At 39.5% G+C, this 25,064-nt stretch overlaps 4 protein-coding genes across 4 annotated transcripts in view; 2 read left to right on the forward strand and 2 right to left on the reverse strand.

Moving 5' to 3' along the window:
• Positions 1-25,064, forward strand: part of LOC144645420 (uncharacterized) — a 120,608-nt gene that overhangs the window by 60,778 nt on the left and 34,766 nt on the right. The window lies entirely within an intron of this gene.
• LOC144647007 (uncharacterized) lies at positions 2,470-6,204 on the forward strand. The gene is made up of 2 exons (XM_078506747.1): positions 2,470-2,604; positions 4,936-6,204. Exons 1-2 carry the CDS (start codon positions 2,598-2,600, stop codon positions 5,928-5,930), a joined length of 1,002 nt encoding a protein of 333 aa, XP_078362873.1. The 5' UTR covers positions 2,470-2,597; the 3' UTR covers positions 5,931-6,204.
• Positions 6,491-9,749, reverse strand: LOC144647009 (uncharacterized). Its single transcript, XM_078506748.1, has 5 exons — positions 9,592-9,749; positions 8,494-8,535; positions 7,874-8,020; positions 6,972-7,121; positions 6,491-6,611 (listed from the first exon to the last, which is right to left on the reverse strand). Exons 1-5 carry the CDS (start codon positions 9,650-9,652, stop codon positions 6,601-6,603), a joined length of 411 nt encoding a protein of 136 aa, XP_078362874.1. The 5' UTR covers positions 9,653-9,749; the 3' UTR covers positions 6,491-6,600.
• LOC144645336 (synaptic vesicle 2-related protein-like) lies at positions 11,084-24,367 on the reverse strand. Its single transcript, XM_078504877.1, has 15 exons — positions 23,704-24,367; positions 23,238-23,338; positions 22,423-22,521; positions 22,053-22,124; positions 21,644-21,768; positions 20,771-20,834; positions 20,173-20,298; positions 18,577-18,711; positions 17,876-17,949; positions 17,454-17,530; positions 16,672-16,791; positions 16,436-16,547; positions 15,298-15,472; positions 14,479-14,592; positions 11,084-11,321 (listed from the first exon to the last, which is right to left on the reverse strand). The coding sequence occupies exons 1-15, from the start codon at positions 23,789-23,791 to the stop codon at positions 11,313-11,315; spliced, it is 1,491 nt and encodes a 496-aa protein (XP_078361003.1). The 5' UTR covers positions 23,792-24,367; the 3' UTR covers positions 11,084-11,312.

A 25,064-nucleotide genomic window follows, 5' to 3' on the forward strand; every position in this document is an offset into this window, starting at 1 on the left:
TACTTAGGGGCGATCGTGTTTCACTCCAGAATGGAAATAGTGTTATAATCCGAAAAGAAAAACGATAAAAATGAAAGGCCAGGACGAACTCACCCAAAAAAAAAATAAAAAAAAAAAAAAAAAAAACCTTAGCCGGACGACCCGCCCTCTGTCCCGAAGATTATTGAAGTTGACCTCACCGCCACCAGCGCGGCGGACGTCACCGCCACACGAAACCTCAGAGGTGAAAACAAGATGCAAAAAAAAAAAAAAGAAAAGAAAGAAAAATGAAAGAAATAAGAAAATAACTTATGACCGTATACCGATGATTATGACCGTAACTCACACGAGATTCATCCGCCTGAGGAGGGACACCCCGCTACGCTCGCTCGGCCGCCCGAGGAATTACTAGTCGTGACTCGGGGCCCGGAAGCTCGGGTTGGGGAGGGGGGGGGGGAAAAAAGGATAGAAGTGACCATCAAGAAGTAGGAGGAAGAGAGACGGGGGCCGCGACACCCTCGTTCCCAGGGTCACTCGTTGAAGATGGTGGGGAGGCGGGGAAGCGAGACACAAACACGAAAATTGAAGCGATTGGAATGATGGAAAAAAAAAAGAAGAACGAAGGCAGGAGGAGAAGCCCCGTTCGCGCGCCCCTGAGGCAGAAAGAAAGCCTGAAAGGCGTTGAGGGAAAGTGGGAACAATGTATAATCCGAAAAGAAAAACGAAAAAAGAAAGGCCAGGACGAACCAAAAAAAAAAAAAAAAAAAAAAAAAAACCTAGCCGGATCGAACCCCCGACCCAGTTCCGAAGATCTGATCAGTTCGACGCCACCATGGCCACCGCGCGCGGCGGCGTGTGACGCCCGCCACACACCAAGCCACAAATATATATATATAGAAAAAATGACCGTAACTCCACACGAGATTCATCCCGCCTGATCCCTGAAGGACAAACCCGCCCGGCCGGCCGCTCGCGAGGAATAATTAAAGTCGAAGCGATTTGGTGTTTGAACTTTCCTTGAGCATTTTCAGTAACCTTTAAACTCACATTTCATTGCAATGTTGCTCACTACGTCGTGATACAGCCTAAAGTTATAGAGTTAGAATTTTAATTTTTGGTTTTTCGCAAGTAAACCACGCCGGTTTTATGGCATTTTTCTTGTTGCTTTAAGGCTGAAACCACTATATCATGTCTCTGCCGCTTTAAGTTTTCTACGCAGTTCGATCAGCCTTGCAGTTTCACGTTTCATGTTTTTCATTTGTTGGCTGATTAGGTCTTTTATGGATCCTGCGTACACTAGCAGCATTTTGTTCGCGGCCCAGTGCAGTTTATTCGTTTATACATCCTTATAGTCGCTTTTATCGGTTTCAGTTCACTGTATACATATATATACATGTAGCTGTTCTAAACACTATAGCAATCGCTTAAAATGGAGCAATAACGAAAGACAGCGTCTATAAAATATTGCTGATTAGACAAACTTTTGAAGTTTTTCTTCACTCAAAGAAAATTCTTCTATTTAAGAGCCCGCCATTAACGAGGGTTCCTCCCATTACATTATTTAGTAAATCAAAGCAATTAACACTTCAGCAACCATTCAAATTGTGCTATACTTCATGATAAATACTCTTCCTAAAAATAATATTTCATGGTTGTTAGTGATTGTGTGAGCGCACGTATTTATTTTCACGAAAAAGAAATTCGATTACGCGTTACGCACGTTTGCGTTACGTCAATACGCGTGAATCGTGCGTAAACGTGATCTCGAAGTACTCCGTTATTTATTGCCGTAAGAAGAGGCGTTATTCGTATGCAAACCAACGAGTTGCTAAGTGCCGACAATGATTGAACTTTCACAATAGATGCATTTTATATGTAATTACAACGCTACCTATAAAATAATCATTTCTACAAATGAATCTTTTCTATATCTTATTTCACATTTGAATGGATCGCAGATGTTTTCTAAATTTGCCATCATCGTTAAAAAGTTTCTAATTAGTACCTCCAAAAAGGCAGAAGGACTAAATAAGTGTTGTAAAAACCGTAAAAATATATAAAACACATGACATGTAAACCCTGATTTTTTCTAAATGAAACTTTACCTCAGGGCGCAATTTTTCCGTTATTGAAAAATCATCCTATTATGAATAATGTATGCGTTTAAAGTTTTAATATGCACTATACTGATTTATCCTGGAGATTAAAGGAAGATGTTTTTGGCATAACACAATGTGTAGCTTTCAATATTTTGGGTAAATATTTCCGGGACGTCTAGCCAAAAACTGTGTTGGCGTAGGTTTAAAAAAAGGGCATATTTCGAGTTCCCATGAAATACTAAATAACAGCAAATTATTTGCGGCCATTCAGCTTCACTTCGCTGTTTTCGCGCAAAAAGTAATTTACAGAACAAAGAGGTTAATGTAAATTGATGGGAAAAATACAGCTGGTTTTAGCTTCATTTATAGCATCACTGCAATCACCTTTAGTGTTAAATGTTTTATCCCACGCTCTGGAACATTTTAAAATTAGAAAACGTTTAGTTGTCAACGACAGTTTCGCTCGGTCCTGTTGCAGTGAACATAGCTTCGCTTCGGACCATCTCGCTCCACGTAAATATGAAAGGTGAGTAAAATTTCGGCTTTTCTGCAGTCTGACCAAAACTTCAATTTGTCAATTTAATTTTTTTTTTTTTTCGGAAAGCAAAGTTCAGAAAGGCGTTCCTCTAGCGACAAGAAGGAAAGAATATTTAATTCTAAAACGGAAAGACGTTTTTAAAGCTTGTTTACCGATTAAACACTGAACGATGTTTTAAAAAGACGCTCAGTCTTCCGGTGTTTTCGGGTGCTCGTTAATTCTTTGCTGGTTCAAAATATTCACATATCAGAGTATGTTTGCAATTGCTTGATTTTAAAACTTCCTGTATTAATTCAAGCTAAATAATTTCAGTCAGGGATTCGCAAATGTAGAAGACGTGCCCCTGTGGTTTTCTATCTACGAAAGGAACGGGCGTAGCTTTTACAGAAAATCTAGAAGTTTTAGGTTTGCTTTTCGGTTCGCCACACCAAAATAAGTTGTACTTCACTTTTTTGTCTCACTACTACTGGTATAAACCTCTGGATTAAATCTCTCTCCTTTAGAAAGCAAATTTAAATTTGGAGCATAGTAAAAACATTGCTTCTTGAATCTTCATCAGAGTGAAAAATGTTAGTAGCATCATAGGTTTCAACAGTATTTATGAAAACCTCTTTCTCTCCTTCTAATGAACAAAATGTTTTTATTAAAATAGTCGTTAACTATACTAGCCTGCTCGATGTTTATAAACATAAATGAAATAGTTATTATTAAAGAAGTCCTGGCAGGGAAATTCTTACTGATTTGACAAAAAAAAGTTGTTGCAAAAAGATTTTACGACTTGCAATTCAAACGTTGCCAATTTTCGGATAGGATCTGCCAATTTCTGATCTAAGTCGAAGAAAAAACGACTAAATAGCGGCAGATCACAGCAGGGACTCCGTAAAGAAATAGGAAGTTATAATTTTGCTAAAGAAGGATTATTCAAGGGTCCCTTGGAGCTGTGTACGGTAATTATACATCGATAGGTGATTTGATAAACATGACTGAGAGGCGATAATGAGGATTGAAAAACTTTTTCAAGGAAAACAATTTAGAAGAAGGTCAAGTTTAGGGATAAAAAAACGATGATTTAAACGTGAGCAGTCGAGCAGTGCTAGGTTATTAAAGATATTGTGTTCACTGTTTGACTTGAATTAAGCACGAAAAGAAGGAAAGCGAGGAATCTGAAGAGATTTCTCATCGGCAGGGCCGGCTCAGAATTTGTTTTGTTAATGAGACCCAGTGAATTCATGAAACGACACGAAAGTTTTCCCACGCATTTAACGAGGAGTTGCTCAGATTGAGTTATATGAGATTTGAGTCTTCCATTGATCGACGTGTGTGGTACCTGAAGTGTTTAATTAAGACACTAGCTTCTCGTTAGTTTTCATAGTCGTTTTCATAGAAACCAAAACAAACAAATTAACTATCGAACAAGCCAGAACAAGCTTGAAATCAGTTAAAGTAATTCTCCATTTTTTCAAACATTCCTTTTAATGTTAGTTTTTGAGAATTTTGATTTTAGCAAGACAGTATTCACTAGTTGAGTCTTGATTCTCATCAGCTTTGTGCTTGATAATGTACGAAGAGTAATTTAAGGTGAAACTGAGTACTCTTCAAATTAAGGGGTATGAAATTAATTATGAAAACTAACTACTAATATGAGCTGCTTTCAATTGTTTTGCTTACTTTTAAGAGGATTTTCCCAAACTTTCTTTCAAGCTTCCTTCGTTTTTGCTTTTATTAGTCATTCTCTTCCGTAGTAATGGGTTTCTGTCATTTATCGTGTTCTGTTTCGCAAAACCAAACTGTTATCACTGAGTTTTCTATAATTTAGATACATATCTTAGAGAGTTTTAATTGGTGTGTAAAACCAAAACAAAAAATTTTTTTAATCAAAAAAAAATTACAATAAAAAAAAAAATTTCGGGGGGGGGGTTTTTTTTTTTTTTTTTTTTTGGGGGGGGTTTTAAAAAAATTAATATGTGTATAGACTTACCACAAATCCATTTCTTTTGAGCGACGAACTCGCGAGAAGAGGAAACCGTCTTTGGATGTAGATACTATAGTTAGTGATTTGAGCTTCTCCGAATATGCCCCTATGAAATCGTACTTCAAAACGGATACAACCGTAGCGATAAACCTTACGAGGTCGAAATATTCAGTCCTTTGGAAGGCTCGATTTTCTCCGCTGTCTCGAGTCCGCTCTCCGTTCCTAATTTTCCCAACAGCTACTGGAAATCGATCCTAGCTTTTTGGCTGTGTACTTTGCATGCAAAGCTATTTTGACTCTATGCGATAGCGGCTTATTCCTTTACTTTGTCCACTTTATCTTTTTAGGATTACTGCTAATCCAAGCATACCTACTGTTTTGTGTGTTGATACTGGTCTCGTCAGCGCCTTTTGAACATGAGATTCGAGCCAGGAAAAATGAAGAGGAAGAAGAAGGCTTACCTCCGATAATACGCGAGCAGAGAGAAGAGAACAACTTGCGCGATGAAGAAGAAAATCGGGAAATGGAGGAACGAGAATTAGCTGACGAAAATGAAAGTATTTTCCGTGAAAAATTTGAGCGTCCACTGTACGAGGAAAGCGCCGAAGACTTCTTTAAAAGACTTGAAAGGGAGCTTGCAATGGAATCGGAAAAGAGGGAAAGTAATCTTGAAGAAGAAAACGGGGAGGAAGAGGCATTTAGTGACGAGGAGGAAATGGAACAAGAACTTCCTGAAGAGGAAGAAAGGGCCGAAGAAAAAGACGCAAGAGAACTTGAGGAGGAAAATGAAAATGAAATGTTTAACAGAGAGCTGGAAAGAGAGTTCGAGGAAAAGCTGGCGCGAGGAATGGCTGAGGAGGAGATGGAGCGAGAATTCCCCGAAAGAGATGAAGAAATAGAAGTTTTGAACAACCCTGAAGAAAAGTACGAGAGAGAAGAGCACGAGGAAAATCCTGCATTGACACAGAAGAGAGAAGAAGGAGAAGAAGAAGGAGAAGAAATGAATTTTAGAAGAATGCTGGCAGACACAGATGAAGAAATTCCTGAATCAGAGGAAAGTTTTGACGAAAATCGAGAAGAACTGAGTAAGCGAGAGAAACACCCTCCCAAGCACATGCGCGAACTAGAGGCTGAAAGGGAACGAGAGCGCTTTGACGACCATGGAAAGAAAGAGCGTGAACGCGAGGAGTTCAGAGCGAGGCAGCGCGAGCGAGCCTTAGGAAATGGCAGGAAATTCCGCGAGAGGGAGATGGAGGGCCGCAAACAGCGTCAGGAAATAGGTTCCCATGGGGCAAGGCGAGAGGAAAGAGAAAGGATCCGGGTTAGAGCCCGAGGCGAGTAAGAGACTGGGACTTGTTAAAGTCGTTGAAATAATGTTCCTCTTTTAGTAATATACATATCCACCAACTTTGTCAAGTTTATATAAATTCACTTCTTTGTAGTAGAGCATTAAATAGTGTTACTAAATTCATGCGCTGTAAAGGAATGACAAGACTGCAATCTGTTAACAAGTACTCTAATAAACGACACTAGAAAAGATGCTATGAAATTAGTCGTAATTCTTTTCCCGTTTTAACTGAAGGAGCGTAATAAATGCAGTTTTTTCTCATATTAACAATTTCTCTTCTTGTCTAGTTTATATTTCTAGCCTTTCTAGTAGATATCAGAAAGAATGATACCGTTACGGCTTTAAGGCTCCTTTTTGGGGACATATTTCTGTGAAATTAGATATTTTGACCTTTATTAGTTCCTTAGCCTGTGTTCAGCGGTCCCCCTCCCCTCAAAAAATCGATTGGGGACGGCTGTACACAGGTCATTAGTTCCTTTACTGCATAAAAAGTGAGATGCCCTATGCAAGTTAGCTCAACTCATCAAAAAAGATAAAAAAGAAAAGAACACCGGTACGTTTTTCAGACTTTTATTGTGTGGTATTCACCAAACAATGTACAATACGTCAAATCCATGTTTATATAAAACTCTGCTGTTGAATGACACGCCCTGGTGGTTGTCCTTTACTCGGGTACTGCAAAGTAACATTGAAAGAAATATAATCATCTTAATTAAACATATAGAAATATGAATAAATTGTAGAACGTACAGCGAGGCTTTTCAAGGATTTCACGCCCGTTGCCGTGAACTGATTAAAATTTGAAGTTAGGGATTCTTTTTGAGGGCTTCGGTTGAGATGTTATCAAGCCCAGTTGCTGTGGACCTGAAGTATTTTAAGACGGGACAGATAAACGTGGCCATGGCTGCAGTATAGCAGACGTAGTTAGTTGGTACACTTAAGACACAGGGAATATTTTTATGGGTAGGGGACAGCTCAGCCTGTTTCAAAAAATGTGTGTTCTGATGTAAGTTCCATGCATGTTTATGTACTTACTGTCAAACTTGTAGACGTAGTTGTGCCACGCTTTTCCGACCATGTTGTTATAGCAACCAGCAGGATTTGAGCCATACTGATTGTAAGTCAGGTCGGCTTCCTCCCCGCCCCAGCATTCCCCGTAATACTGCAGTCCAAAGTACTGCTGGCCTGTGAACATGCAAAATAAAAATGTTCTCTTTTAATTATTAGATCTCCCAAATGCCCCTTACGAGCTTCCGATTATTGACAAATCACAAATAGCCCGAGCGCTCCGAGCTGCTCCGAACGTTGCGACGTCACATTTCGCTATCGGTATATGCTAGGTTGCATAGCAATATCTTGACCGAAGGGCTCGGTAAATTCTCCCAAGCTGGAAATCAGGTGGCTGGAAATTATGGAATGATTCTCATGTTTTGACAAGCCCTACTGTGCTCTGGTTCTGGTCGTTGTTAACTATATGAAACGTCAGGAAGTGTCTAATCTGGTGACGGTCCTTATAAGCTGAGTTTTCGTTTTTCGCTGATTTTCCAAGTAAGAAACTGACAGACGAAATCTATCTCACTCCTTAAAAAAATTGAACTATTGATAAGGTTAAAATTACTAAATTAACAATATTAAAAAAGAATTGGTACTTTTAAAGCAATTTCCTAATGGTGTATGCCCTAGGATTGAAAGCTAGAGCGGGTGAAGGGTGAAAGCCCCATCTCTACCCAAGTCAGAAGTGCACAAGTATAGATTTGGGGGGAAGGGGGGACCTGGAAATAACTAGCACACTATTATGGGTGTAGCAATGCATGAAGTCGTCCATGCATTGCCTTTTTATTTCCAACCTAAAGCAAAATCGATATCACTTATTATGCCACATCGGCCTCCTCTAACGTAACTCTAAATGCATACTACCAACTTAACTACCGACTCACGTCTGTTCATAGCTTCATCAGCACATTTCTGTACTGTCTTGGACAAGTCTGACCAATCGATAGTCCCTCGGAAGTTCTTAAGCAGCTCGGGCATGGCTCGTGGGCGGGGTTTGTCTTTAAAGCAGCCAACAGGGACGAATTTAAGATCTGAAATCAAAGAGGTTCCGATATGTTATTTAAAAAAGTCCTTCGGTCGTCCGTCAAACATTGCCACTGCCTATCGAGACGCAACGAATGTTATCAGCTTAGTTGAGAAGGCTGAGAATGAGTTACAATAAAGGAGAACTTCGCGCCTCAAGATTTGGCTAGGATTCCTTTAATTTTTTTTTGACATTTTACAACAACACGTTTTTGTTTGTATGTTATGTTTTGTTTTCGTTTTGTTTTATTAAAAAAAACAACGAAATTCTAGAAATAGTTTTTTTAACATTTTTTCAACAAATTGGTAGAAGTGCTGGTTTCTTTAGAACTTTAAAATTTGCGAAAAAAAATGAAATTCCTTACTTAAAGAAGGTACGAAAGACTGCAGGTCTCATAAAGGGATAAATAATTGGAGAACAGATTAAAAGATACTGCCGCGTTACATGAAGGATAAACTGTTACATATATTTACCGCTTACCGTCAGGAATGGGCTCGAGAGGTTCTTCTGTTGGCTCAAATTCTAAAACATAAAATAAACAGAATCTACTAAAAAAATAAAACATTTTACCTTGAACCTAACTAAATATGCTTATGAATCTTTTTTGTGTATGTGTGTCACGAAGGTAACGGAACCTTGGCTTGCATTTTATTAAAGTGTTTTTCTCCAAGAAAGCGAGAATTGACTTCTTCTCCTACTGAATATATCATGGTATTAATGAGAATTTACAGTGGCATCTTCCACATAGTGGCTCTTCGGATCCCACTGATTCCAGATCGATTTGGGATTTAGTAGTGTTGGTTTTTTTGGAGGGAAGAAAACTGGAGAACCCGGAGAAAAACCCTCGGAGCAAGGACGAGAACCAACAACAAACTAAACCCACATATGATGCCGGGTCCGGGAATCAAACCCGGGCCACATTGGTGGGAGGTGAGCGCTCTCACCACTGCCCTATCCCTGCTCCCCAAGTGTGACTAGGCTAGACGCGCTAAAATGGTTAGCCGGGAATGCTGTTTGATCTATTTTTTAAATTAATTTGGAACTCGATGAAGATGGCAAGCTACAAGAAAAGTATGACGAGATTGTGGAAAATCCGAATTGTGTAATAATTTCAGAAGCATAACACGGAAATAGTCTAAAAATTTTTTTGGAGGGTTGGAATTTTAATATTTAAGGTACGCGCACGAGCGCAAAAGCACAGGGGATAGAGTGAAATAACAAGAAATAACACAAGTACATACACTGGTATCAACTCAAGACAGAAAGGATCAAAATGGACTTAGAGAAAATACTCCAGTGTAGGAGCCAATGCAAAAAGAAAAAAAATGGCAGACAAACACAACATGACAAAAAGTTAAAAAAACCACCGAAACATTGACAAAAACACGATGAAGAAGAGTTCGAGAGAAAGAACATTTAAAGAAAACGCTGGAAGAGCAAGGTAGAAAAATAGTGGACAATACATATAAAAAGAAAACAGAGAAATCAAAGAAAAATATCCAGACCTTTCATGTGTGCGAGCCGCAGCAAATTTTGCTAACTATCAAGTAGTAAAATTCTCTTGCGGAAAAGACTTACCGTCCTCAAAGCTTCGACAAGAGATGAAAGGAACCACGAAAAGAAGAATCCAGAGCTTCATGATTTCGTCTTTCCTGTATTTTTCAGCACGATCTCCGGGAACTAAAACCAGCTAAAACTGCAAGTGAATACTTTGAAGCCCAAGATATTGTGAGATGGGCTTTTATACGCTTTTACGGAACGTGGGAAGAAATTACAGGATGTACCATGGCTATTATAGACTGTGTTTGTTGAAATTGGAGTTTTGTAAATATTTAGGATAAATATTGCCTCGTTAAAAGAATTTATACCTTTAAAGAAATATATAACATACAGTATGATAGCCTTAGTAATTTTAAAAGGCTTTAATAGAGTTAGTTCGGGATATTTTTTGTTAATTAAAGAATCCATTAGATAAAATCTGCATTCCGTGAAACGTGGCTTCCAAAATGTAAAGAGGCTGGCTGTGACAGTGCAAATAGGCCAAAATATGGTTTTAAAATAAAATCGACTTTGGACCGATTTGTGTTTATCTGAGCAAGGTCAAATAATTCTTCAAATTTTCGTCTTTTTATTTTCTAGTTGACAACAACCAGTAATTTTATAAACGTTTCAGTCCAGATTGCTGCAGCTATGTTTTTTCAACTTGATTCGTATCTGAATCTGAAAAGACAACGAAGGAATTGATGATGGGTTACTCTTTTCATACAAATGCAAGGGAGGTCTTTTCATACAAATGCAAGGGAGGTCATAATCCATTTCGATCATCATCGATGTGAGACTTTGTCAAAATTGAAAATAGCAAGTCAGGGGAAAATGCGGTTTATCTTGCCTGAGACCGCTTGAATAGAACTAACAATTTTTTTCATGATTGCGCAACTGGTCTATACAGCAATTGTTTACCTTTCAATAAGACGAGTATGTCAATTTATAACAACAAAATGTACACATCTACTTTCTGTATTAACTAACGGAAGCTTGGTAAAAAACCTTAAGGTAACTTCGATCCGAGAAAAAACAAAAGTGTAAAATGTTAGTTTAGTATTTGCCAGGTTTCATATTTCCATTTCTAGAATATAATTTTAAATTTCAGTGTACCGATTACGCAGGAAACGTAACAGAGCTAGAGATCACCTTTTTCCAGCCAAAATGAAAACGAAATAATTATGACTGTTCGGTGTGATGAGTAACGAAACGAAATCAATTTAATTTATACATTGCGAAACGCAGGACAATTTGATAGTACAAGATCACTTATGTCAACAGATGAGTGTGTTTTATATGTACGTACAAATTGTGCGTTGCACGTACGCTTTTATTTTATAATTAAAAGCTCCTTCATTTTAGAAGGAAAATAGACACTAATAGAGTACAGGGGCGTAGCCAGCCTTGGCCGTGGCCGGGTTTTTTTTTTTTATTTTTTTTTTTTTTTTTTGTTTTTGCGTTTTTTTTTTTTTGTTGTTTTTTTTGTTTTCTTCCCTTTTTTTTTTTTTTTTTTCCGGGGCGGAGAGTACAAGGACGCAATCTTGCATCAATATAACAGATGTTAGTGTCTCATGGTTTGTTTTTAGCACCATGAACGGTTTCATCTCAGAACATCAACAGCACGCTATTTCTTCTGCTGTTCGATGCATAGTCGGTGACTGATGACTTCGGATCACTACAATTTTCTGTCGTAAAATGCATTTTACTATGGCGCCCAGAGCCATGATATTTGGAGTAAAAGCCAATGAAGTCCTCTGTCAATAATCCTGCAATTAACAAAAATATGTACAGAACAAGTTTTAGTCAGTGTGTTAATTTACCTCAAACGAGCATTCGTTAAAAAGTTTGCACTTAAACGGTGTAGTTACACAAATGGCTGAAAAGGCATCTAAAAATTGCCGTTTTACAACCTTCATGGTAAACATGACTTTAAGTCGTCAAAAATTGGCCCTTTCCGAATCTCTTTTTAGGGTACGTACGTTTCAGGGGTAACGAAAAAAAACACAACTAGAAAATGAGTTTTCCAACCAATCATTCCTCTCTCGTATATCGTTTTAAGGCAGATCCAGTGAAGCCTACGAATGCATACAGATAACTGAAGAATAACCGTTTGCGTTCGCAGGCTATGCTGAGAAATAAACTCCTTACTGGCGGATTTTAGCTAGCTCTGACTTCATTTCAATGAACCTTTTAGGAAAGACAAATGTGTATTTTCTCAAAAAAAAAAAAAACGTTTTTGCCTCAGACTTTTCTTCCGGTAATTTTAAGGGTCCGTTTTCAATATGCATGTGTTGCGCGCCTAGACCCCTTCCTATATTAACCTCAAGAGAGACCCTGGGAACGTGGTTGTTTCTATATTAGAAAATTAAAGGAGCTATATGTCACGGGGATTTCACAGATTTTTGGCCGGTCTAAATTGTTCTGAAATTAGTGGTAGGCAATGTAACCCATGATAAACCTTTAACTTTGAACATCTAAAGAAAGATATAACCTTAACTTGCGGATAGAAAATCAAACTACGGCTATAAATATCGATTTTTTTTAAGACGCGCCGAAACAACTGGAAAAGGTAAGCTTCATGTTTTCAAATTGCCATCCATTTCCATCCGAGCCATCCGCAACCAAAGACACTTGTTAATAGTTTTAGTGCTCTAATATAGCAATTTTTAATAAAAATGATCCATTCTTTTAGGTTTCCCACGATACTAATATAAATTTTGGCTGTTCAAAAATCTGTTAAAATTCCGCGACAAAGCCCCTTTAAGATCGTGACACAAACGCTGGCTTCAATATTCAAGTTACTCAAGTTACTGAATTAATTTATCACGAGGCGCGAAGACACATATACATTAGGGTCAGGTTAAAACAAGAAGCAAAGGACGGCAAAGCATGTAGGGTGAAGGAAATCCTTTAGGAACTACAATGGCCAGCGAGTGAACTAGATGAAACTAGTACCTCAGTCAGACTGCAAAGCAAAAACAAACAAAAAGAAATGCCCTAACTTAAGGTGGCTCAACTGGATTTTCTAGGGGTAACAACGCTCAAGTTTGAGAATTCACTCCGTCACCATTAACAATGCTATCGAAAAACAATCACCACAGTTGTATTAGATAAAGATGAATTTTTTTTATCATCAGTGTTATATTGACATCGGAGTTGCCATAGCGACGAAATGACGTCATTGCGTTTTTTACTTTCGCTCGTATTCCTCGGCACAGGGAGATTTTTTCGGAAATCGCTCTAAGGAGCTTGAACCACACATAGCTGCCTCAATGTTGGCAAAGTTTGAACAAATTCTATGAGAGCGTTTTCGAAATATTTGAGGATGAAGTTTTGGGGGCTATTAATACAGTCAAAAACATACTAACGAGAAAATGGGGTAATATCTAAAGAAAACCACGCACCTGTGGATTGCAGTTTCAACTTATAGTAGTTTGATTCCATTGAATATCGTGTATAAAACAGTGGTGGAGATTGCTTTGGTCGATTGCGAGAAAAAATAATTTGATGAGCGTGCGTTCCGATGCTCTTGTTGCAGTTTTTGTTTATAATATGGTCTATGCTTACAAACGTGATAATAAATTAAAAACTGCTCGATGAATTTTTTTAAAAATTCGACAAACTCGAGATTTGTCATCAATTGATATAACTTGCAAGTTTCAAGCTCATTGAAAACATTTAAGGCAATAAAATTGGGCCTCCAATGTACTGATTTTTTCTCACAAATTTCGTGTTTACAAGCGAGTGTCCTCAATATTCACGGTATTGTTTTCAAGTTTCATATCCACGTGCACAACTTAAGCGGAAAAAATTTATTTGCATTAAATAGGGCGCTCGACTGCTTTCCGAACAATTTTCCGAAACATGCATGCTTATATTGCTAAAAAAATTGCAACAACATTTGTCGGGCTATTTAGCTGTAATACAGTCGTGTAAAGGGCTTCTTTGTTCATTCTGAAGATGTTGTCATTAATTGCTATTCTCATCTCAAGGCAGATTAGCATGCTTCGGAAAAATTTTCGTAAAGCAATCGAGCGTCCTGTTTAATGCAAATGAATGTTTTGCTGCATTCGTGCACGCAGATATGAAAATTGAAAACAATAGCCGTGAATAATGAGGACATTCGCTTGTAAACACGAAATCTGCGAGAAAAAATCAGTATATTGGAGGCCCAATTTTATTGCCTTAAATGTTTTCAATGAGCTTGAAACTTGCAAGCTATAACAATTGATGACAAACCTCGGGTTTGTAAAATTTTAAAAAAAATTCATCGAGCGGTTTTTAATTTATTATCACTTTTGTAGGCATAGACCAAATTATAAACAAAAATGGCAACAAGAGCACCAGAACGCACGCTCATCAAATTCGTTTTTCTCGCAATCGACCAAAGCAATCTCCACCACTGTTTACACACGATTTTAAATGGAATAAAATTACTATACGATGAAACTGCAATCCACAGGCGCGTTGTTTACTTTAGATATTTTCCCATTTTCTCGTTAGTATGTTTTTGACTGTATTTATAGCCCCCAAAACTTCATCCTCAAATATTTCGAAAACGCTCTCACAGAATTTGTTCAAACGTTGCCAACATCGAGGCAGCTATGTGTGGTTTAAGCTCCTTTGAGCGATTTCCGAAAAAATCTCCCTGTGCCGAGGAATACGAGCGAAAGTAAAAAACGCAATGACGTCATTTCGTCGCTATGGCAACTCCGATGTCAATATAACACTGATCATAAAAAAATTTCATCTTTATATAATTCAACTGTGGTGATTGTTTTTCGATAGCATTCTTAGTGGGGACGGAGTTAATTCTCAAACTTGAGCGGTGTTACCCCTAGAAAATCCAGTTGAGCCACCTTAAAACACTTTAATTTAGGCAATGCAATGAAATATGTAATATTTGAACGTTTTTTTCCTCACTTGTAATGCTCGTCCTAAGGTCTCGATTGGTAGAAGAAGCACAGTGACTATGCCCAGAACAGAAAATCCGCTGTACAAACTAAGTGATAGCAGGATGGAATGAGGCATCAGAACCTGGAAAAAGAATAAGGAGCAAATAAGCACAGCTACTAAACTATCCAAAATTTCTAAATTTCACTGTAGATTTTGCCCCGAAAACAATCATCTACATTTTTCAACCTTTAGAATTTCCCTTTTTATATTCTTTTCTTTTGCCTCATGAACAACATGTAAACTTATACAACCGTCCAGAATACTAACGGACAAACTCAGACATTCCTTCCAGCGTATAAGGTTGGTAAAGCAATAGTCGTCTGCGTTCCAGCCTAGTGGCCCAACAGGCCAGAGCTTATCCCGATTTCAGAAGCACGAAGCGATTAGGAGTATTTCTCTCCCCCCCCCCCCCACCCCCGCTGGATGGGATGCTAGTCCATCGCACGGTTACCCCGAGCATTAAATTCGTCGGTACCCGTTTATACACCTGGGTGGAGAAGGAGTGTCTTGCCCAAGAAAACAACGCAGTGATCCCGGCCAGGGCTTAGCTGATAAAAGGCAGTATTTATGGAACTGAGAGGTGGCAAGCACTCAAGCAAGCCCTCCCCCTAATTTAGACTCTGCAAAGAAGGAACGCTATCCAACATTGAGTTTTTTCACTACAACTTATTGACCACTTGAGACTACTAACATGTATGAGAAAATCCCGTGTATAAACCCTTTTTCTCAAGCAGACACAGATCATCGAGACTGTATTGCTGATTGAATTACGTTTTGTCTACTCACCATGGCAACGAAAGGAGTTATCATACATCCGATCCTCGCTGCGCCGGAGCATGCTCCTAAGCCGATACCGCGCATGCTCGTGGGATACACCTCCGGGGTGTACACGTAGCCGCACATATCAGCAATACTTATGAACAGACGAGAGCCGTACAAAAACAGCGTGGTCGATATACGACTAGTGAAGGAAACGTAGAAGAAACAAAGTTTGTTAGCGAAAGGTTGCATTGTATTAAAATAGTTTTTTATTCTGGCTAAAGTGAATCAAGTATATGGCGTATAAAGTATAGTTGGGAATTTGAACGTTCGTGTATGGTGCATTAAGTTTTTCGTTAAAAGAAGAAAATCGATGGAAATTTGAAAAATGAAGTTTAGCCTTATTACTTAGTCAAAATCTATGTTCTGGTATATGTAAGCAAGTTCAACGCGTTTTCAGAATCAATTTCAGAGTACGCACAGAAAGCTAAAATCTAAAGTAAGGCAGTCATCGGACAAGCATTCTGTACTAAAGTAACATTTTCGAGGATAGCAGCTTATCAATACAGTCAAAGCTCTCTTAACGGACACTCTCGTAAGCGGACAGCTCTACTTACGGCCGCCTTGTTTGAAACCCTGTTTTACGCTCCCATACAAACTCTGTATTTTTACATTCTCGTAAGCGGACATTCCCGTAAGCGGCCGCGGACACTTTCGGAGATTACGACTTAGACTTTTTCTTTGTTTTTAAGCTCCCGTAAGCGGACACCCCAAAGGAAATCCTTTTAACACCCTTTGTACCTTGTTTTTATCAATCAACTTCACATCGCCGTTGGTCACAATGATTTTACAGTAATTACAGTACCATGCATATTTCAGTTTTTGTTTTGTCGTCATCCACGTCCGTCCGGTTATTGTTAGCTGGACAAGCTCCCGTAAGCGGCCATCTATCTCCTACACCTCTAGTGGCCGCTTACGAGAACCATTCTCGTAAGCGGCCAGCTCCAGTTACGGACACTTTTTTTGCGTCTCGAGGGTGTCCGCTTACGATAGCTTCGACTGTATTCAGTTCAGTATTTGCAACTTCTCCGAATAAGACACTAGTCCAGTAATAATTTGAGATTTAGGATGAAAGGGTTGAACGAGAGTGGCTGGCAGTGCTCACCTTTTTGTGCAAATAAACAACGCTGCTAGAAAAATAGCACTCCCCAAGAAAGCCACAAATTGAACCATTTTTCTACCTATTCTGTCCACCATCAAAAATATAAATACTAATCCTGCAAGATAAAAATGAGAAATAAACATCGATTAGATTAAATTCTAAGAAATATATGATCTTCATTAATTGTCAGATTAATTGATTAATTATCATCTTACATGAGTTGAAATTAAAACACTTACCTAAAAGATCTCCAGACATAACAATAAAGTAATTAGCGTAGTCTTCATAATCTAGCTGTTTACAAGAGCCGGCCTCAGGCGAGATATCATCCTTGGTATTAGCCCGCTCAGCATTGATACCTGCAAATATGCAACAACACTGAAGTCAGCTTTCGACGGAATTTTCCCGCCAGTGGCATTGGAAAATTGATTTTATATGACTTCCGCGCTTGCTGCACACGTCAGCGAGTTGTGACCAATCAGAGTGAAGGCATTGCGGACCATTGCGTCATGCCGAGTTTGGGCTAGCGTGCTTTTCCCGCGTTTTCCACTGGTTATCGACGCTCCTATTCGACCGAGTTTTGATTGGTTAACTGACTCCACGCGTGGTAGAAACTGGCACTGTGAGTCGTTTTTTTTTTTTGTTACGCCTTATAGTAAACACGAGGAATCCTCTCTACAAGCACAATGCTCTCAAAACTACCTGTTCTGATTACAACAAAATAAAAACTGACAGTGCAAGACACTAGCATCGTTATGATATAAAGGCATGCGTTCAATACTCAGCCGAGACACAACTCGGTGATGCGGTTGATGTCATCTCTTGAAGGAATAATAATTATCTAGAATGGCTCAGTTCAGAAGCGAGGTGAAATCTCAGTAGTGCTGAGGTCTTAGGCTAGGATCTGTCATGCTCAAAGCTATTAATAAATGAAGCTAGTTGCTTCCCCGAGTAAAGGACTATTTGATTTATGGAGAACTGTTGTGTGATGTTAACTCACACAGAACTTTAGCTCAGTTACCTCTACAAGGGTCCACTCTAGAGAACATTTCTGTAGTTATAAGCGCTATTCCGTAGATTACAAAATGGCTACTGAACCTGTAAACAACAGATAAATAACCAAAAATTACTACATGAAGACTTCCCTGCATAAGTTAATTAAATTAATTGGTAAATTAATTTGTAAATTTGTTTAATTTGTAAATTTGTTTAATTAATTTGGTAAATTAATTTGTAAATTAAATCGGTGAACTTTAACTCTGATGTTGATAGGCGGATGAGGTGCATGGGGTCCTATGAAAACATCGAATGAAAGTGAACCCGTCATTTGAGAACAACCATTAAGTTTTGTGAGTGTGTTTTCGAGGAGAAGATACCAAAAGGCACCAAAACAAAGACATTAGCTGAGATATATATATATGATGCTGATAACAGATAGCTTACCAAATGATCCATAATAAAATTGTAGATCTTCGGAATTCAAGAGAAAAAAGATCTGTTATCCTTCCTCGTGGAACCTGCAAGGAAAAGTATCATATTTTGAAATCACTTTCGAACTCAATTTTTTTTAGCTCTAAAACTAACCAATTAAAGATCGACATGGTCATTTCAATTTTTTTAGCTCTAAAACTAACCAATCAAAGATCGACATGGTCATTTCAATTTTTTTAGCTCTAAAACTAACCAATCAAAGATCGACATGGTCATTTCAATTTTTTTAGCTCTAAAACTAACCAATCAAAGATCGACATGGTCATTTCATTAACAGCAGAGGCGGCGGAGCGTTTTGAAAAGTCAAGTGGGGGGCTAAACTTTTCCGTTCTAGCAACTTTTTGTTTTCTGAGCAGTTCCAAGACCGAAGACTGCCGAAGATTCTTCGACTGTTGTTTGAAAGCCATACGAAAATTTCCTATAATCTTTTCAACTTTTCCGAAGATAAACGAAGTTTCCCGAAGACCTTCAAAGAAGTTAACGTTTCGAAGATGTTTAAACTTACTCATGAGACCGGATATCTTGATAAACCAATTTTACGCAGCGCTCTTGGTATTTTCGGAACCAAAACGTGAGGGGGGGGGGGGTGCTGAGCCCCCAAATTTTCTTTTGGGGTGGGGGGGGGGGGCAGGGGGGCTAAAAGGGTAATGTACCTCGTGTTTTTCAGTAGCTACTAGTTCTCCTGGCGGAAGTTCTTTATTATTTTCTTTAGCGATCCTCTGCAGAATACACAAAGCTTTCTCTGGCTTGCCAGCTGCCATGTAAAAACGAGGTGACTCTGGTACGAGCTAAAACAAATAACAGTACAGCGCAATGTGAGTAATAAAATCCAAAATCATTTAAACGCAGATTTAAATAGCCCAATAAGCGACTTCTTTTTGCTCCGTGTACCATCGATTATATTTCTTTCATTCTGTTTGTTTGTTTGTTTTACTGCGTTATATATTTGAGGCCATAGCTTATAGTGATTGAATAGATCAATGTATTAGAAAATAAGTGTGATAAGTCACATCTTCAGTGAAATACAAATGTTCGTGGCTAGGCTTTTAGCCAGGATTTAAAAAGTGGGAGTCCAAAATTTTTATAAGGCCAGACTTTGTCACCATAGGAGGGCCTGAGGAGGCTGCAAGTTGTTTTTCTGCAGTTATGAATGCAAAGGTATCTAAAGATTTCCAAATTTTCTAAAAAAAACTCTGTTTACAGTTACTCATATTAATTTTCTCTGAAAAGTGGCCGTCCATAGGACTCCTGGACTCCCACTTGGCTAAAAGCCTGGTCTGACGCAGCGTTTCGTCCCTGCCAAGGGACTCTTCAGAGACCTTTCTGCTTTCAGTTGGCAAACTCGTTGAGCATTGCGCTCAAAGTCCCGTTCGCGAGCATTTAACTTGTGACGGCAGCAATCTCGTTGAGCATCGCGCTCAGGGTCCCGACTGCACAAAATCACGAGTGAAAATTGACAACAGAAGAGTCAAAAGTCACATCTTAGCTTTGATACTGCTCGGAAAGAAAGAGAAAATTTAACCAATTTTCTCAGGTAGGCGGGATGTTCTCGAGTATAAATGTAGTGGAGCGGGTATTAAATTTAGGATTTCGGTATCTTTTAGGCTCATAAAATTTCTGCCAGTAATTTTGTTTTGGGGTGAATTGTTTCTCTTTTGATGTGAAATCAAGACTTCACAGGCACCGTCGCGTCATTGTACACACATTGGCTACGATTGGCCAAATTAAAGGTGTTCTTTTCGGCAGAGTCGTCTTTTTTTGTGCAGGCGAAATTTCAGTCTTTATAGAGAGAAAATCTACATGCTCGAATTAGTCTATGGCCCTCTCCACATTAATCCCTATAAATTTGAAAACGAAGAAATTTGAAAACGCCGTATGAAAATGTTTTCCGTTCACATTTATCCAGATAAATTTGAATACGATACGCTTCATTGCACGCATCGTTGCAACGCATGCGCAGAGCTATTGTTAAGCTTATTAAACCTTTTGTTTTGACAGAGATCACTTGGCTATTTGACGTCAGTGTTTTCAAAAAGCTCCGTTTTCGCCGTACACTCCAGTGCATTTTCAAATTTCTCCACTTTGGAGAGCGTTTTTGTAAAGCTCCGTTTTCAGTGACCGAAAACGCCGTTTCAGTGTGGACGGTCGACCTATCCGGAGAAAGAAAAGGTGCCTTTTCAAATTTACCTGGGTTAGTGTGGACAAGGTTTTTAGATAACATGTCTCTTTAAAACGTGTGTTTGTCTTACCTTACTACAACAAATAAAAAGAAGCAAAGGAAGCGCTGATATGAAGAACAGCCATCTCCAGCCCAGCGTGGGCATCACCACAAGTGCGACGAGAATCTCCAAGCAAGACCCTAGAGACCATGATAACTGGAAAGAGAAGAAGAACATGAGTAATCAACAAAATTGTGTGGACTGGTTGCCGAAGTACACAAAGTGCTATTTTAACAAATCCTCGCTGAAGTTCCTGCGCTTTTTATTATCCATCTTCAATCAGTAGAGTACAAATAATGCGCGAAACGAGTACAAATATGCCGCGGTATTTTTGTACTGTTTTTGTTAGCTATTTTGTAACTTGCTACCGCGAAAAGCGACGGACATTCGCGCAGTCAGTGATCAGTATGATAATAAATTATTCTTTTGTTAGACTATAAATAAGTATAGCGTAGTAACGCTGCGTTGGCTGTGTTTTGGTTGTTGCGATTGTTGTGGTTAGTGTGAGTGACCCATCCAAGAGAAACATAAATTGGCTTTAAAAAACGGGGAATTCGAGAAGTCAAAGGGTAAAATTAAGGTGTGCGACCGACGGAGAGTAACTACGTTTGGTTCGAGATCAGCTTACCGAAAGAGCATTAAGCGAGACTCCTCTTCGTTTACTTGGAAGGAATTCAGCCCAAAGATTCATGCTACGATAACAAAAACAAACCAACAAACAACAAAGCAAACAATTGCAAACAATGCAAAAAGCAAACAAGTTATAACTGAGTTCTTTCAGAGAAGATTTACACAAGAAGGTTTATGTAAAATTCCCCATGTACCATTTGATAACTATTTGAATTTCTGTTAATTATCAGCAACGTTGTTTAATCCTCAACCAGAAAAGCCACCAGGTCTCTCAGGGACTCTCGACGAAGGTTTTTCGTAAGATAGGTGTTCCTCAGGGAGTTCTGTACCGCCTGGAAAATGAGATTTTAGACACTTCTCCAGAGCGTGCGAAACAGATATAAATTTTCCAGCAACTATACTTAAACTGTCTTTAAATGCCTTTTTGGGTGATTACTTTGTGTCCATTATTGTTCCTGATGCCTGATGATTTCTGAAAAATTGATTCGTTTGGGTGACCCTGCCGTTTCTCAGTCGCTTTTACGCAAGGTGGAAGAAAGTCGGCACTTTTTTTTGACGGCATAATGGTGCCGGGAAACGGTGCAAGTCTGTGTCAATCAAGCCGTTGCTAAGGAAGCCCAACCATTCGATAGCTACTGCGCACCATTGGTTGCCCGGCACCGCTATGCCGCATTTTTGAATCGCGGAACAAAGGTCACCACAAAGGAAGTTTCTTCTCCCCCCGCTTTTACGTTAATATTGGTTTTTGGTCATTTGTTTTCCTATCATGTCGTCTGCTCTGCTCATGGTTTTAAACGCTTTCTTAAATACCTAAATCTTACAAGTAAAATAGTTTCGACCCGTCATAAAGTGGTTAGCGCATGCGTCTTACCATTGAGCCACGCCTCCCATTCCCAGTCCAACCACGGTACTGAACGCCATGATCCAGAAGTAGTTTGGTGCAAACGTACTCAGCAAGCCGCCAACAAAAATAACTACAGTGCAAGCCAAGACTTCCTGTATGGAACATAAAACACAAGCAGGGTGTAAAGAAAACGTCTTTTCCATCCCTAGGGAAGGAAGAAGTCTGATCACCCAGCGCTGGCAGGAAATAGCATCCTAATGAAGAGCACCTTGTAGGAGAAAAGTGTCTTGGCCAACAACACAACACAATGAACCCGGCCACGGTTCGAACCCGGACCCGCTCGTTCCGGAGTCCAGCGCGCTAACCATTGAGCCGCTGCGCATCACAAAAGCATTGAGCCTGGACGATAAAATGAAAAAGGGAAAAGGCTAGTTACCTTTTTTCTTCCAAAGTTATCTGAAACGTATCCCCAGATACACGTGCTTACTGTCATTCCAGAAAACACCGCCTGCAGAGAAAAATAGATTCACAAAGCATAGACTATCATCATGCTCAGTAATTAGGAGCAGATCACTACAAAAAAGCTTCGTACGTTAAGGGGGGGGGGGGGGGAGGTGCCTTCGTCTTACTAGGCCGAATTAGAACTGTAATGCGTTAGGCATACAAAAACTTTACCAGTTCTAATTCCGTAACATGATCGGTAAAGACAGGTTGTTCACAGGTTCATTAACACTGAGATTAGTGAAGGACTAAACCTGAATTTAAAGTTGAAATTAGTCCCAGGGTAACTTTTGCGTAAGACTTACTGTGGTGATCGTTGCTTCTTGCCATGTGGCTAAATTCCATTCACATCGGATTGCAGGACACACAATTGCCAGAATTGTTACTTCCATCGAGTCCGCCATCTAAAACGCAAAAATATATCGGCTTTTAAATATACAAAAGCAGTTGTCATTCCTACTTTTAACTGAGATTCTAGGAATTCTCTTTTTAAGGGGGCTTTTTGTTGTACCCAAGATTGTCTTTTCCTTTTTTGCGAGGGTAAAAACCGACCACGTTCTTTTAAATTAACAGCGTCCCGCAATTCTCTGTAGACATCCCTGCGTGGATATCTTGGTCGCGTACAGGCTAGTACCAAAACCAAAAACGTTGGGACACACGGAAAACCATGCCTCAGCCCGGAAGGTCGCCGGACCAAGCTAAAAAATCAAACAAACAAACAAACAAACCCGCTAACCACTAAACACTATCCACAAACTGCCAACCCCTAACCTAATTCTAAAGTAACCCTGTTTTGGGGTGTTCATCCGGCATTCTGAGTTTTAGTATAAGCCCAAGTAAACATGGCTTACACGTGGTTGAGCCGAATGGATTACGTATCCTCTTAACGCCGTGAAGACCACCAACTTTCAAAAGTAGTTTTTGATCAACTCAAAAGTTGAAAGATAAACATGGGCCATTTGAATACCAACTGTAAGTAGATTTGCCAAAATACTAGTTAAAAAGTTAGTAAAGTAAATAAAACAACTAATTAAAAAACAAGTTGAGCGTTAACAAAACATTGGCGGTTCTAGCTATGTATTCCTAGAAAAACTCGGAGAAGACATTTTCAGAGACTTACCCAAGCCAAGCCGATTACAAACATCAGCTTTACTTGAAAAGGTCCATAACCGATTTTGTCGATCGCCTCTTCCACAGTGTAGGTAGCTTTACTTCCTAAACCTCAGGATAATTTGAAAAATAGAGGATAATCATGATTGAAATTACCAAACGAAAAAAGAGTATGAAACACTTATTCGAATCCCCTTTTTCCAGATCGAGATGATCTGGGTTCTAGCGCTGGTTGGGAATTTAGTTTGCGCAGAACTTAGTATCCACCTAGGAGTTGAATAAACATTGTTCATCAAAATTCCTCTTTAATTCCCTTCAGATAACTAACTTTTGGTTATTGTATCTGAATTCACGTGCCCCTTAAAAAATCTCGTGGAGACTCGCGAGGAACGCGTTCCACCTAAGTGGGCTCCACGAATAACGAGTAGCATTGTTTACGTAATTTAACGGTCATACAGTGCCATTCATTCACTCACCCTGTTCCGATTTCTGTGACAAAGCGACGCCTGGATCGTCTTCTCCAGCTGTAGAACCCAACTGCAATTTCTCATCTTGATTTTCCATAACAAAAAAGATTAATCCCTTCAAAGCGATTCAACGCTTTGCAGTTATCTCAACGCCGCCAGAACAAACATCATGAGAGCACGAAACGATTAGCCATCGTTTTTAACCGAATCGATATTTTCAAAACATGTATACAGTTAGATTTTCTGGTTTGTAGTTTTCTTGTGACATAAGCCAGTCACATCGCCAAGTTTTTCGGTTGAAAGGATGATCTCTTCCGGTAAAATGGAGTTGACTTTCGCGAAGCAGGTACCAGCCTGTTTGGAATCGCCCAAGCAAAGTTATGCATAATTGACGCCGATTTCTTTCTTTTTCGCAACAAGCGAAAAATTATTTTCCCTGGAAGATCAAAACATTCGCCAGCCGTTTCTTCGTCAGTATATGGAGCCTAGCGATTGCCTTAGACAATTAACTATCGCAGTGCCACTCTCTACCCATGCCCAGATGCCTAAACGTTCCTGGGGTACCTGTGGCATATTTGTCAGGATAACCTTTAGAGCGCTCAAATGCCAAAATTCAAAGCCATTTCCAGTTTTCGTGGCCTCGAAGTTTGTAAGAGTTTGAAGAAAAACTCTGCGCGAATTTTATAAGAAAACGTTATAAAAACGTTACCAAATAACGAAGCGATAAACTAGGTAGCCTGTTCCAGGCGTTCGGTTAGTCACTGGTTAGTGGGGAGCAGCGCGAAAAACGGCGATCGACCGGAAACCGCGCAGGGAAAGCCTCTGGCATCCAGGATAGAGGAAAAGGGAAGCCACGAGTCATGCGGCCCACACTGCCGGAGCTTATCCCGGTTTCCGTAGCATTAAGCGGCTAGGAATATTTCTACTCCCCCCCTGAATGGGATGCTAGTCCATCGCTGGGTTCCCCCCAGCATTATGTCGCCGGTACCCATTTATACACCTGGGTGGAGAGAGGCACTATGATAGTTAAGTCTCTTGCCCAAGAACACAACACAAGTGACCCCGGCCAGGGCTCGAACTCGGACCGCTCCATCCGGAGTCCGGCGCACTAACTCATTAGGCCACCGCGCCTCCCACACCCAGGATAGGAACATGCTATAAACCTGGTGGATAACAGTTACGCATATGCAGCGTACGGACCCTAACTTTTTAATGACTGTTTTTTGGGTTGAAAGTAGAGGATTTGGAAAATTTGAGCGCGCAATGTGTTTGATCGCTGTGTGAGGATAATCTGTTTGATTGATATTCCAGGTCTGAGCCATTACATAAAAAGATGATCGAAAGGGACCCAGAAGCATTTCTCCAGATTT

The sequence above is a fragment of the Oculina patagonica genome, chromosome 3, assembly GCF_052425735.1.
Source record: "Oculina patagonica isolate OP01 chromosome 3, crgOcupat, whole genome shotgun sequence".
NCBI classification, from domain to species: domain Eukaryota; kingdom Metazoa; phylum Cnidaria; class Anthozoa; order Scleractinia; family Oculinidae; genus Oculina; species Oculina patagonica.

Bases quoted from the DNA above. Each gene is read 5' to 3' on its own strand.
- LOC144647009 (XM_078506748.1), bottom strand. From the start codon at position 9,652: ATGAAGCTCTGGATTCTTCTTTTCGTGGTTCCTTTCATCTCTTGTCGA. The intron at 8,021-8,493 runs GTAAGCGGTAAA...CTTTGATTTCAG, and splicing joins TCTCGAGCCCATTCCTGACG to ATCTTAAATTCGTCCCTGTT. The intron at 7,122-7,873 runs GTGAGTCGGTAG...GCATGTTCACAG, and splicing joins TGATGAAGCTATGAACAGAC to GCCAGCAGTACTTTGGACTG.
- LOC144645336 (XM_078504877.1), bottom strand. From the start codon at position 23,791: ATGGAAAATCAAGATGAGAAATTGCAGTTGGGTTCTACAGCTGGAGAA. The intron at 22,125-22,422 runs GTAAGTCTTACG...TTTTCTCTGCAG, and splicing joins AAGAAGCAACGATCACCACA to GCGGTGTTTTCTGGAATGAC. The intron at 20,835-21,643 runs GTAAGACGCATG...TTGTTATCGTAG, and splicing joins ATGGGAGGCGTGGCTCAATG to CATGAATCTTTGGGCTGAAT.